This window comes from Amblyomma maculatum, chromosome 9 (assembly GCF_055883805.1).
Source record: "Amblyomma maculatum isolate TAMU_Amacu chromosome 9, ASM5588380v1, whole genome shotgun sequence".
NCBI lineage: Eukaryota > Metazoa > Arthropoda > Arachnida > Ixodida > Ixodidae > Amblyomma > Amblyomma maculatum.
Genome location: NC_139352.1, coordinates 12443283 through 12456576, shown reverse-complemented (window position 1 = coordinate 12456576; position 13294 = coordinate 12443283). Strand labels below are relative to the sequence as shown.

Sequence of the window (13294 nt, the reverse complement as noted above, 5' to 3'; positions counted from 1 at the left end):
GTTGGAACTGCGTCCCGCTCGCCGCTCGAGCCACCGCGGCAGCTCAAAACAAGGTTTCTGTGTCGCTGCGGCAGAAAATCCGAGCGTTTTCGCTTGCATGCCGATGGCGCGCGTCACTCCGTTTCGGTCGTCGCATACACAGCTCATTTCTTGACAGCGTGCCAAGATGTTGCACAGCGATAACATCAGGGCGCGTTTATCTTTTTATAGCTCCTCCGGTGGCGGGGAGCGAACTTGGCAGAGTGCCCGTGATGGATTGATTGCACAAGCCTGGTTCGATTTATCACGCCGCGCTTGGGGCAGGCGTCATGATCGCAGCAGCTGACGGCGTGCTTCCGTTGATTTATACATGCAAAGATCAACGGCTCCCGCCAGAAAAAAAAAAAAAAAAGCCTGCCGCTTCTTGCCATAACCACGTCATCCGCCGCACGCAGAGGGTTCGCAACACACGCTGGAGAAAGCGTCCCACGTCTGTCTGAAAACGGGCTGAGCTGGCTTGGCGCATGCGTAGCGCGTGCTGAAGGAGAGAGCTCGGCAAAAGAATGGGCACACCCACGCACATGGCTTGCAAACGTCATGTGTTGGCGAGCGGAAAACGATAACTGCAGATGCGCGCGCCTTTGGGGAATGGGCGCGGCACTGTCCAGAACTGTCCCCTCTCATTCCTTCCGCGCGTGGCTTGAAAACGTCACGCGGCAAACGGCCAAGAGTGATGCGATAGCCTGTGGAGAAGGCACACTTTCCAGTGCGTAATGCGGAGTTCGATACATCGAACGACCGGCGAAATTGAGTTCGTTATATGACGCGGCTTTACTATACTTTTACATGGGATTTTCAAGGGGATATTCCGTGAGTTCGATATAACCGAAATTCGATATATCCGGGTTCGATATAACCAGGTTCGACTGTAGTTCCATGCAAGCATCTGTGGTAGTAACGCTTTTCATAGTTTCACAAATGGATGCTTTTTGCGCACGCTGTCAGCTGAATCAAAACTATTAACTATTTCTTCATACCCTTTGTACTGAATGTGGTGATGCCATGCATATAGCCCACTCATTCATATTGGTCGGACACCAGTACCACTTGGGTTGTAGCCCTTGTGTCACGGCGCCATGTGCCTCTCAGCAACCCCCTTTTCCCTCCCTGGTAGGCGACACATTTTTTTTTTTTCCTGTGCAATTTTTATCTCCCACTTCTTCCACCTTTCCTAAGCCACTTTGTTCTGTTATTCAATTGCCAGTTTCCCTGGCGTGTCGTTCGTTTTTCGTGTCCTTACTATCTCTATCTCCAGCGGTTAGTCCACATTTTAATTCCTTCGAAATAAATGCAGACTTTTCTTTTGGCTTCAGATAAATCGCTGTAGTCGGCATGGTTTGTGTATGAAACAACGGAATATACAATTTTGACTGTTTTGATAATGGGGTACTGATGACCAGCTTTAGTCGGCACTTGAATGTACATGTTGCACGTTTGACTTCTTACATCCTGTCTCCACACGTCCTCTTTTCAAAACTAGCACATTCTAAAATGAGAATTGCGTGCTGTAGGAGTGCTGAAGCAAGCTGTACGGGTTAGTGAAGCGTGCTGTGCGAGGCCGAATTCGTACGCCCCTCAACAATCCGTTTTCTTCGGAGCCCAACTCCTGTCATGCTTCCCCAATGTGCTGTTGATGGCCAAAATGGAAAATAAATTAGATGACTGCTAACAGTATTGAGCCCCGTTAATCCACATATTTGTAAAATGCCGCTACCAGCTCGAGACAACGAACAAGCAAACAAGAATGTACAGTGCGCGCGGTATCCGCCCCATTGCACAGCATGCATATGTGGGCGCCCGGACAGCTGACACACCAGTTGCTGGTGGCGCCCTCTGCGCTGCGGCGCCTCAGTTATCTCAAAAGCACCCCCAGCTCCCATGCATTTCGCGGCGCGGTGCACACTGCCCAATATTCTAGAGCACTATAGTTCGCTGGATAGTGGAAAAAGCAAGAGAGTTCCAAAACCCATTTACTTCTGCTTTATTGATTATGCGAAAGCGTTTGACTGCGTAGATAACAGCAGATTGTGGCAAGCTCTCCAAGAGATGGGAGTTCCAATTCACCTCATCTGTCTCCTCAGGAACCTTTATGACGGGCAAGAGGCCACAGTCAGAACTGGGCATGGTCTAACTGATTGGTTTCCGATTGAGAAAGGAGTGAGGCAAGGCTGCATACTGTCGCCCTGCCTATTTAACCTATATGCAGAGTGCATCATGAGGAAGGCCGGTCTGGACGAGTCTTCAGCTGGAGTGAAGATCGCTGGAAAACTCATCAACAACCTTAGATATGCGGATGATACCACTTTAATGGCAGAAAGTGAAGTGGATCTCAAGAGACTTCAGATGCGCGTACAAGAAGAGAGTGAGAAGTTTAGGCTTAAACTGAACATTAAAAAGACTAAGATCATGGCGTCTTGCCCTATCAAGTACTGGAGCATCAAGAGACAAGAAGTGGAAGCTGTGACAGATTTTCTCTTCTTGGGCTCCAAGATTACCTCGGAAGGAGACTGCAGCCATGAAATTAGGAGACGCCTGCTTCTGGGAAAGAGAGCAATGGTTAGCCTTGACCGCCTAATAAAGAGCAGATACATTAGTCTGCCAACCAAGATCCGTATAACTCGTGCTATGGTCTTTCCAGTTGTGATGTATGGATGCGAGAGTTGGACTGTGAAAAAGGCTGACCGCCGAAGAATTGACGCGTTTGAATTGTGGTGCTGGCGAAGACTCTTGAGAGTTCCTTGGACTGCCAGAAGATCAAATCAGTCGATATTGTCGACCATAAACCCTGACTGCTCATTGGAGGGTCAAATTCTAAAGTTAAAGCTCAGCTACTTTGGTCATCTGATGAGAAGAGAGGAGTCGCTGGAGAAAGATTTGATGTTGGGAAAGGTTGAGGGTCGCCGGAGAAGGGGTAAGCAGCGAACGCGATGGTTAGATGGCATCCTCGAGGCACTGCAGATGAAGTTATGTGATGTTAGGAAGATAGTGAGAGACCGGAAAGCGTGGCGTGACATGGTCCATAGGGTCACGAAGAGTCGGACACGCCTGAACGACTGAACTGACTGATAGTTCGACACCCATAGCACCAGTTTTGCATTGTGCATCTGATAGTGCTGAAGGGTATGCAGTGAGTGGTGAAATTTGCTTGTTCATGTGCAACATATTAGAAAAATTACATTCTCATGTGGCCAGATATATCCGGCAGACTGGCCAGTGCTGAAATGTGCACTTGCCAGACACAGTCTCTCTCAGCACATACCACGTCCTTCAAATCTTAGTGAATGCCACGGATGTGAGCCTTGTTGTCACTTTTTTCTTTTTTTGTGTGTTCTGATCAGGCAGTTAGATGTATGTGGCCTGCTGCATCTATGCAGGATCTATAAAAGCACACCTGCATTGACAACCTCTTATTCAGCCTGCGTGGCAGAGTTGCCATACAGTCGAGCCCACTTATAATGACCCCACCAAACGCTCACTTATAAACAAGTCCGGTGTCAAAATCTACCTTAGACGTTCGTTGTAGCTGAGAGAGCACCGTAGCCCTGTGAGCCTAGCCGATTGGCTACAACAAATGCCTTATGGCGATTTTCACTGATCGCTCCGGAGCACACTTTCTTGCCCCAGGATGACAATTTCGAATTCCACTGGTCGACTGGGATAGGTTGCACATATTCCGCTGGTCGTTTGGAGCAACTCGGGGCACTCTAGTAGCTCGCCAGCACTGCTTTTAGAACATACATTTGTCCATTTTTCTCGAGTTTAAATGTTTTTCAGGAAATAATGCAACTTCTTACACCAATTATAGTAAACTAGACATTATCCTTGTGTTTTACAGTCATTACATCCCATTTCATCCAACACTGATTTTAACAATTCTCAAGAGATCCTTTTTTATGGCAACTATAGTTATTCAGACATCTAACCCTGTGTTTGGCGCATGATAGCTGTAGTTGCTTATGAGTCATAAAACCCCATATAGCTAGCTATTTGTAAACAATCGCACTGTGTGCAATGCATGCACTTTCAAGTGCATTCATTTTCTCCCTTGGCTCTCTGCTTGGCACCGTAACTCTTATTTCATCATGCCTCAATGCAGGTCTAAGGAAATCTGCGGCTGGACCACAACAACCAGGGGCTTCGGCTTGTCAATCCACATTGGGCACGGCGAAGCAACCACCCAAGCCAACATCGCAGCCACAGCCAAAGCCCAAGGTGGCAGTTGCGTCGCAGCTGCCACGCTCCCGCCTCCCACCACCCAGGACCAGAGGTGCCTGTGCTTCCTTTTTTCGTTTTCGTGAATTTCATAGGTTTCACTTAACGTGTTGCAGAGTACACAGAGCAAGTGAAAACGGGAGGGCCAACCCTCACAGCAGCTGTTGTGCGAGCAAGGGCAGTGCGCAGCATACATGGCAGCCACATGCTGTTGAGCGGTCTTCTCTGCAGTAACAAAAAGTGAAGACTCATATCGGTGGTATATGCACACTTACCCATGCACACCCCTGGATGTTTATGCTCATTCTTTATTCCTTATTCAAGTACTATCACGCACTGCCCGAAGGCATTATAGCAGTAGGGGGTTACAGTTTGGCAAAAGATACATCTTTGTTTGGAGAGCACACTTGTGATTCCGAAAGCCAGTTCCTGCACAGTTTTAACAAAAAATGAATTCACAAACAAGTTCGTCCTGGAGCGGTACTGACAAATTTCACTAGAATGGTCCTGCCGTTTAGAAACCTAGGATGGTTTTCTAAAGTAACTAATATAATTCCTGTTTTTTCATTAAATAATTTGCGCAAGAAGTGAGCTTTTTTTATTGCAAGTCAATTTTTTGTTGCGGTAGAGCTGTCTCCTCGTCTGCACCTGCCAAAGACTAACCTTGCTGCTCGATTTTGAATTTTCTCTAGTTTTTTAATAGATGGATGTGCAGGGTCCCACACGATACAAGCATAATCCATAATAGATCGAACACAGGAAAGAGAAGCAGCTTCTTTGAGGCTTGGCTGTGAGCATCTTAAACTTTGCTGAATGAAATTCAGCGCCCTGCTACCAGCTTTGTCAACCACGTGATCCCCATGTGAACTTCATGAACAATCATTTGACAGTATAACACCCAAGTATTTATATGTACATCTATGGCTGAGTAACTCATTATGTAATACTGAACTTGGATTATCTTTTTTTTTGTGAGAAAGGCGAGCACACTTCTCTGTATTCGGCTGCTTTTTGCTTTTTAAACACCAGGCATGGATCAATGTATTTGCATGATTGTAACACGCAGTAATATTAAAATGCCTGGAAACTACACAAATAACTTTGCTCAGATTCTACTGCGCACAAGAAATACAAATGCAACGAGACGCGAATGTCATAGGCAACTCGCTGTCAGTCCGAAGACTGGTCTTTCTCGCTGTCCACTGACCACAAAAGGTCACCTTCAGTACTATTGATGGGGTTGGAAATTGCACATATTTTAAATGCACGTATGACCATTGCTAGCGCGAGGGCCTTCCACACACCGTGAATCCATTTCTCAATGTCCCAGAGCGTCACTCTTGAGACCGTGTGAGCGTCTGTTCACAGAGCCGCGATCCTTTACGGGCTAATTTAAGCCCTGATACCACGGCACACATCGAGCAACTGGACAAACACTCGACCGAAACATGGAGGCGGCTCACCAGACTGTTTCCGGCTTGCTGATACCAATGGCAATGTGGCTGGCCATAGTTTGTTGAGCTGTTTTGTTTCGGGTTTTGATATTTCGATTTCAATTTTAAGATTTTTTAGTTTTGAGTTTGATTGTAATATGCATGTAGTATTTTCAAATGCTTGTTGTAGGAAAAAGAGGTGCGTATTATAATCGTGCAAATACGGTAGTATTAAGTCATTTTGAAATTTAAAAGTATCAACAGAATCTTTATTTTTAGATACAAAACTGTAGTCTGCAAACAGCTGTATACTTTAAAAAATATCGAGTGAGATATCATTTATATAAATTAAAAAAAAGAAAGGGTCCGAAGATGGATCCTTGTGGGACCCCAGAAGTCACTTCAACATAATCAGAACACTTTTAATTCAAGACTAGATGTACGTTTGTAGCACTTGTACAAGCTATTTTTGATTGATGTTATTAAAGTTGTATCTAGATTTAACATTTTCAGTTTTTATTTGTGGCTGGTAAGGTGTAAACACTGTACTGCATTCACTCATTTATAGAGGCTTTAAAGCCTTCCCTTTAGTTGCAAGAACAGTTTTTGGACCTGGAAGATTAGGTCCAAATTTTACAAGTCCATGGCTGATAAACAGTGCTTTGTAACGCTCGGCTGGCTTGTGTAAAGGCGTTCAATTTGGAGGGGCAGTTCTGCGGAACTCCACTGCATCTCTGCATCTCTGCGTCACTTTGCCCTGCCTCTGTTCCTTCTGTTGATTATTCTGTTCGACACACTCCAGGTCGAGTTGTCTGGAAGTGAAGGGCATGGCTCAGTTATTGGCCGGTGTCTGGGAGACCAGACGAAAGTCAGGCTTGCATGCCGTGGCATGAGCTACGGAGCTGAAGTGATTGGGAAAGAATGTGGCGCTGAAATTTCTTTTATGTCTTGGAAACTTTCGCCCCCGACAGAAGATCTCGGGGCTTGTCTTCTTTGGCTCTTGTTTTACTTACACTTGCACGTGGTTTTTGCCTGCAGTGAGTGGCGGCCTGCCTCGGCCTACTGCATTCAGTGGGGCACTGTCAAATCGTGCGCTGCCTCCGCTGCACCCAATCGTGGAGTCCCCTGAGCCAGCCCGCCTCTCTTCGACTCCCGTGCGGTGCGTCTACTTGCTGTTCATCTTGGTCACTTTGACTCAAACAAATCTGACAGGTTTCACTTCCTTTCAAAATTCGAAGGACCGAGCGAAAAATTGTTCAAAATTTTCGAAAGGTCAATTGTTGAATATCTGTGAAAAATCTGTCGTTTCTTGCATTATGACAAGTCTAGCTGGTGCAAGAATGGGGAGTGGTCACATGATTTAAACGGCACAGCATTTGCTATTTTTCACATTTCCATCAATTCTTTATTAAAAACAGGCATGCTTTCAACATTGCTTTGTTAGGAAAGTTTATTGCATTTGAAATTCCTCGTAATGAATCCTTAAGTATCTTGGTAAGTCTTCGTAATGAATTCTTTTTGAGCGAAGAGATCTACCTCCACACTTGGCAACCACCTCTTGATTTGTCCGGGAGGCTCCCAGTTTTTGAACTTTCTTGTTGTACAAGTGCTGCTCTCTATCTCCCAATAAGTTGCCTCTGGCTGCGCAAGAGTGGCTTTTACGAAACAAGTACTGCGGAAACTGCAACTGCATCGTAATTGTCAGTATCATCATCAGTGGTTGCACTAGCACCATCGGCATTATCGCTTAAGCTTGATTTGGCTTTCATCGACTGCTTAGCCAAAGTAGCTGTGGCTGGTTGAATTTCATGTTTGCTGCCGCAGCTTATGTGTATTTATGGTTAGCTAGAGTGCATGCGCGCAGTGCGCATTGCACAGTTAGAATTCTAGTGTGCTCGAAGTCTGGCTGATATCAAAGAACAAGAAGATATTTAAAGAAGTTTTTGCTATCTTGCATTTCTGGATTTCCGTGTTTCGTGACATTGAGTAAAGGCATTTTGCAAACCTGTGGATGAGACGTCAGCATGTCTCAAGGTGGTGAAGGTGATTGAAACGGACGATGGGACTGAATTCCGCCCGTCAAAGTGCAGTGCAATCCCTCAAACATCTGCTCCTGGTTAAGGGTAATCACATGAACCATTATTTAATCAAAAGTATTCGAACAGATTTTTGAAGCTAGCAAAGTCTGCGACTGCAAGGTGACTGCATAAAAGTGTGGGGGAGCCTCCCTGCACCCCTTCAATTTTTGTCTCCAGATTGGCAAGTATGAAGGTTTAGATTTGTTCTGCCCAATATATCATTCACAAGAAGATATGGGGATATGAATGTTGGCGAGACGTTTCGGAACGATTTTTCTCAGTCTTTTGCAAAAAAAAAAAAAAAAACTGTCAGAATAGATGTAGAAGGATGATAATCTCACCCTCGTTGAATATAATTATGTTTCCTGTCTTCATGGTTAATGAAAACATTCAACCAGCATAGATTTGAAAATATGAGTAAGGAGAAACTTTCCCGAGCCTCTAATCAAGGCTGACCAAAATTTACTTCGTTGATTGGGGTTGTGGTTTCATTAGGTCGAAGAGGTTGTTTTGCAACAGAAGCCTTTCCACACTGTCAGCACAGTTTGTCACTTTTTTTTGTGTGTGTGTGTCTCTGGAGGTAAGTGGATTAATTTTCCCTTTGACGTTTGCAGATCTGACCTCCCCGTCTGTGCTTGCCCTGACTTGACGCCCATCAGGAAGCATTGATGACACCATGCTTCGTTGGTGGAAGGACATTTTAATGTTTGACGTTTACAATAGGCAATTGTATATACTGTATAATATGACTGTCTTGATGGGAGAGAGGGGGCATATTTTTATATTTTTAATGTGTATAATCTGCATCGTGCCCAAAGACAAAAGTGTCACTGTGATTTGTTTTCAAAATTTCTGTAGGCTGCAGGTAGATTTTGACATGATTACAAATGATGCTTTGTTTTTAAGATGACATTGTGAATTTGGGTGTATTTTTATGTACTTTTATCCTCTTTGCCCAAAGGCTGACGCTAGCATTGTACTGTTCAGAGTTCTTATAAACTGCAAGTAGGCTTTAATTTTGTGCACTAATAAATAAAGATGTTATTGATATTAACTGGCAATGGTCCAGAGTCTGCTTTGAAAGTGCCTAATAAAGCTTTTAGCCAATGGCTTTCTTGCAGTGGATTTGTTTTGCAAAGCCTGCTGCCGCTGTATAGTAGCAAGGACGCTCGACTACTGTGCTCAAGGGTGTGGAATCGAATCCCAGCCGCAGCAGCCATTTTTCTATGGAGGCAAAAAAAGCAAGGCTCTCGTATGCTGTGCGATGTCTCTGCAAGTTAAAGAACCCCAGGAGGTCGGAATTTTCCGAGCCCTTCACTACGGCGTCTCTCATAGCCTGAGCAGCCTTGGGACATTAAACCCCACAAACTAAATCAAACCATATATTTCATGTTGTGAACAACACATCTTCCTTTGAATGGGTCAGTGATTGGGGGCATAGAGCGAGCAAGGAATGGTTACAATAGCGTAGTTATAGTTGGACTTGAGCAGAAGACTAAGCTTTCTGCTCAAGTCATGAGCTACTGAATAGCTTTGCTCACATACTTAGCTGTGTCACAGCACTGCCATTTTCTTATTGCACTGCAGGGGTGGAATTGTTGCATCTTTGCACGCCATGAAGATTTCCCTGCTTTATTCTGTTCCATAGGCAGAAAATTGTGCCTTAAATAATTTCTACGCCATTTAAAAAATCTGCGTGCAAAAAAAAAAATGTACTATTATTTGCTCACGAGTGTTTTGCTTGGCTGAATGCAGCCTGCAAGCTTGCAGCAGTGGTCAGATACGCACCCGTGCCTGTTGATCCATGTGTGCACAGCCAGTATAGTGCCAAGTATGTGTACACTGAGCGACTGCAACTGTGACTTTATGTGCAGAGGCGGAAGTTTGAGGAAATGGTGAAGATTATCACTTCGCTTTATTCAGTGCTGCTAAACTGGCAGGAGCAATCCAAGCAATATGGCATCTTTTTCTATCGCAGAGGATGCGTGGTGCTTGTTTGGGCTATTACGAAATTCCGCTCTTGTTTGGGCGACCCTTTACTGTTATGGACCACCATGCCTTGTGCTGACATTCTTTACTCGAAGACCCCACTGGCTGTTTGGGACGCTGGGCGTTGGTTGCAAAAAAACTCCTTTTCCGTCGTTTGGTATGACAGCGTGCGCCAACGTCTCTACTGGCATAGCCTCCTTTATAGACTCTGTGCCTGGCAACTCCGTGGGACAAGTTACGCCACTGGCTGCCGAGAGATGGCGACAGTGACGTAGGGTCACCCTCGCCAGGTGACTGCCGGGCGCGCCGTGTTGCAAAGTAGTCCAGATAGCCACGCGCTGCCGTTTTCTCGCTGTTTCGTGAACTGTTTTGCAGTGTGCAAGGTCATGGTTCTACTTTTCTCTGCCTTCGGGTGCTGCAGGAATACAGCATTACACTAACTGGTAAGTGCCAGCTTTGCTTTGTCCTTCCGGCGATCGCTGCATAGTGTTCAGCTGCTTTGAGGCTTGCAAAATATAGTGACAGCACCAAACGCTGTTTATTAAGCGTCAATACTGCAATAGTAATGTTAGATGTGTGCATGTGCTTTCTGGACTGCAATGCTAATTGCTTCCCTGCCTAGCTCGCCTGCGTAGTGTTGGATGTGCTCCTGCGAAGTTTTTTTTTTTTTTTGCAGTATATGCTAATTACGAAATTTTGTGATAAAATAGAAACGCCAGATTTACCTATTGTGAAGATGGCTACTTTAAAGTGAGTTAAACCAAATCGTGCATAGCCTATATTAGTTTTCATTGTCAACTAAATCGCTGTCTCTCTGTAGCATCGGAAACCGCAAAACTCTTACTCAACCGCATTAAGGCGTGTGAAAAATAATGGCAGCACCAGAAGTGTGTTTATTACGCGTCAGTAACGTGATATTAAATGTGCACGTGTATTTTTGGACTGCGATGCCTACTTCCTTTCTGGTTAGCTCGTCTGTGTGGTATGTTAAATGTGCTCCAGCGCAGTATTTTTTGTTTCGCCAACTGCGCAATTCTGTGAAAAAATAAAAACACAAGCTTTGCCTATTGTGATGATTATTTTGGAGGGATCGAAACAAAGATGCAACTCTTATATTTGTCTTTCCTTGTTTTTCAAGTTAAAAAAAAAAAAAGTTTGTACGACGCACTGGTTCATTGAAAGTAACAGCTGATACCAAAATTGTTCTCCTTACAGGTCTCAATGGCATACTGTGATGCAGTTGTTCAAATCATCTGTAAATCAAGCTGGCTTCTGAAGTGCTATCAACGACAGCAGTCACAGTGAACATTTTTCTCTACTTGTGGCAACTATTCATCACACCACTTCTACATGGTACTCTGTAGCACAACTGCTGTTGTGAAATGTGTAAATAAATGCTTGTGCCTTTCTTCTTAAATTTTGTTTTATTGCAGCGTAGACTAGCATTGTAATTTTTCTATTATCATTGGCGCTAGCGGAGCAGTCGTGCAGTTTTTCGAGCCATGTGCAATTTCTTGAAGCTGCCTGACATAAAATGTCATATAGCGTTGGTGTTATTGCCTAACAAGCATCATGATCACTTGTTATGCTCAGTGGATGTCGGGCTAACTAGTAAATATGCTGAATATGCACGATTCATGCTTAGGAACAGTTATCCCGCCAGCAAATAACAGCGCTTCCGCCCCGCGCCGACGTTCGTACTCGTGCCATCTCGTGCGCCTCAATCCCTACGTCAGTTGCGCCCTCGGCGAGGGGAGCGGCAGCGCCGCGCAACTTTAACCGACGGCGCCGCTCTATTGTTCGCGCGGCGCGTTGACAGGCACAGAGTATAAAGGAGGCTATGCTACTGGCCGGGTCTCTATCGCTCCGTCCAGCATTATGTGGCCGCATGTGAGCTGTGTCAGCACTGGAAGAAACCATCCGTATAGCCTTCCAGATACCTGTATCCCATCCCCATCCCGACTGACCCGTTTTTGCTGTGTTGGTGTTGACTTGCTTGGGCCCTTCCCAGTCTCCGCCTCGGGTAATAAATGGATCGCAGTCGCGACTAATTATGCTACGCGCTACGACATTACCCGCGCTATTCCGACTAGCTGCGTTATGAACGTCGCTGATTTCTTTCTCCACGATGTGAGCCCGTCATGGTGCCCCTCGTGAATTACTCAGATCGTGGTCACTGCTTCCTCTACAGAGTGGTCGACTAACTTTGTTGCTGACGGTGCATAGAAGAATAAATCACCGCCTATCACGCTCAGACCAACGGCCTCACAGAACGCCTCAACAGTACACTCATGACATGTTGTCAATGATGTCTCTGACGACCACTAGGACTGGGACATTAATCTACCGTTTGTAACATTCTCCTACAACTCTTCTCGCTGGCTACTCTCCCTTTTATCTGCTCTTTGGCCGATACCCATTACTCCCCTTGGACACGACGCCGCCCTTGTCAGTACTTATGCTGGTGATGCCATTGCCTGCGCTAATGATGCCCGCCAAATTGCTCGCGACAGGCTCTTTACCTCCGAAGGATCCCAGGAGTGCTGTAACAACAGTTGCCACCATGATGGGCTCTATGCTTCCAGCTCTTGTTCTGCTCTGGCTCCCATCCCGCCGGCGTCACGGCAGACAGCAAAAGGGGAATGCACCTGCATTTTCTTGGTGTTGGCTCCCCACCTTGGTCACCCACCCTATCATGCGGACTGAGAAAATTTGAAAAAGGAAACCGTGAAGAAAAGAGCAGGGGAGAGTTGAAGGCCCCCAGTCTGTGAAGAAAAGCAGGGGGAGCTAAGTGGACTTCAGGAGGAGAAGAAAAGAGTAGGGGACAACCGGGTCCCTTCCTTTTGTTGTGAACCCCTCACTTTATAGTCAGGCGGTGCGCGCATGCGCCTTGACTGCCGTGTGCGTCGACGTTGGCGCGGCAGCGCATTTCGCGCATTGGATTTCGTTCCGTGAGCCTGAAAATCTTGCGTCCTAAAAGTTCTGAGAACACTGCATAATCTGCAGCAGAGAAATGCAAAAGCTTGAGCGTTGCTGCTGCGCAGAGTAATCGCGCGCCCCTTGTCAAACTCAACCAGCTTTCCGTCGAACCGACGTTCTACCAACAGCACCACGACCCTTCTATAATTGGCTTTTATCAAAATAGCCGGTGATCGGATTTGAATCCGGGTATTTGGGCACAATAGCCGGGCATCTTAACCACTGCACCACGTCGAAACAACCCCGTCTTTCTCGTATTCTTTTCCTTTCTTACTTTTCTTCTGCCTGCACGAGGCAGCTGAGGTGGCCAGATAAAGAGCCAGTAGCAGGTCCTTGCATTTTCTTTTCCTTCCCACAGTCGCAACAGCAACAACTGAACCACCGCGGCGGGGCAGAATCAAATAGGGCGGAGGGTCGTGGTGAAAATCTCGCGTCGGCGAGATTTGTCCGCGAGGGAATTGTTTCACAGGAAGGGAAAGGCGCGTATTTGTCACACTTGGTCCTGTGGACACCTGAACCGCGCCGTTTTAGGGCGAAAGCCTTTAATGGCTCGATCCGGAGTAC

The 13294-nt window shown here is 45.9% G+C and overlaps 1 protein-coding gene across 2 annotated transcripts in view; it reads left to right on the top strand.

The window, feature by feature from the left end:
* LOC146178333 (uncharacterized) overlaps positions 1-8873 on the top strand; it is a 35368-nt gene extending 26495 nt beyond the window's left edge. For both annotated transcript variants that reach the window (XM_084578153.1, XM_084578152.1), the window contains exons 14-16: positions 4136-4306; positions 6723-6843; positions 8377-8873. In XM_084578153.1, the coding sequence (XP_084434279.1) occupies positions 4136-4306; positions 6723-6843; positions 8377-8431 (347 nt within the window). In that variant the 3' untranslated portion in view covers positions 8432-8873. The remainder of the gene's footprint in view (positions 1-4135; positions 4307-6722; positions 6844-8376) is intronic.
* The last annotated feature ends 4421 nt before the right edge of the window (positions 8874-13294 follow it).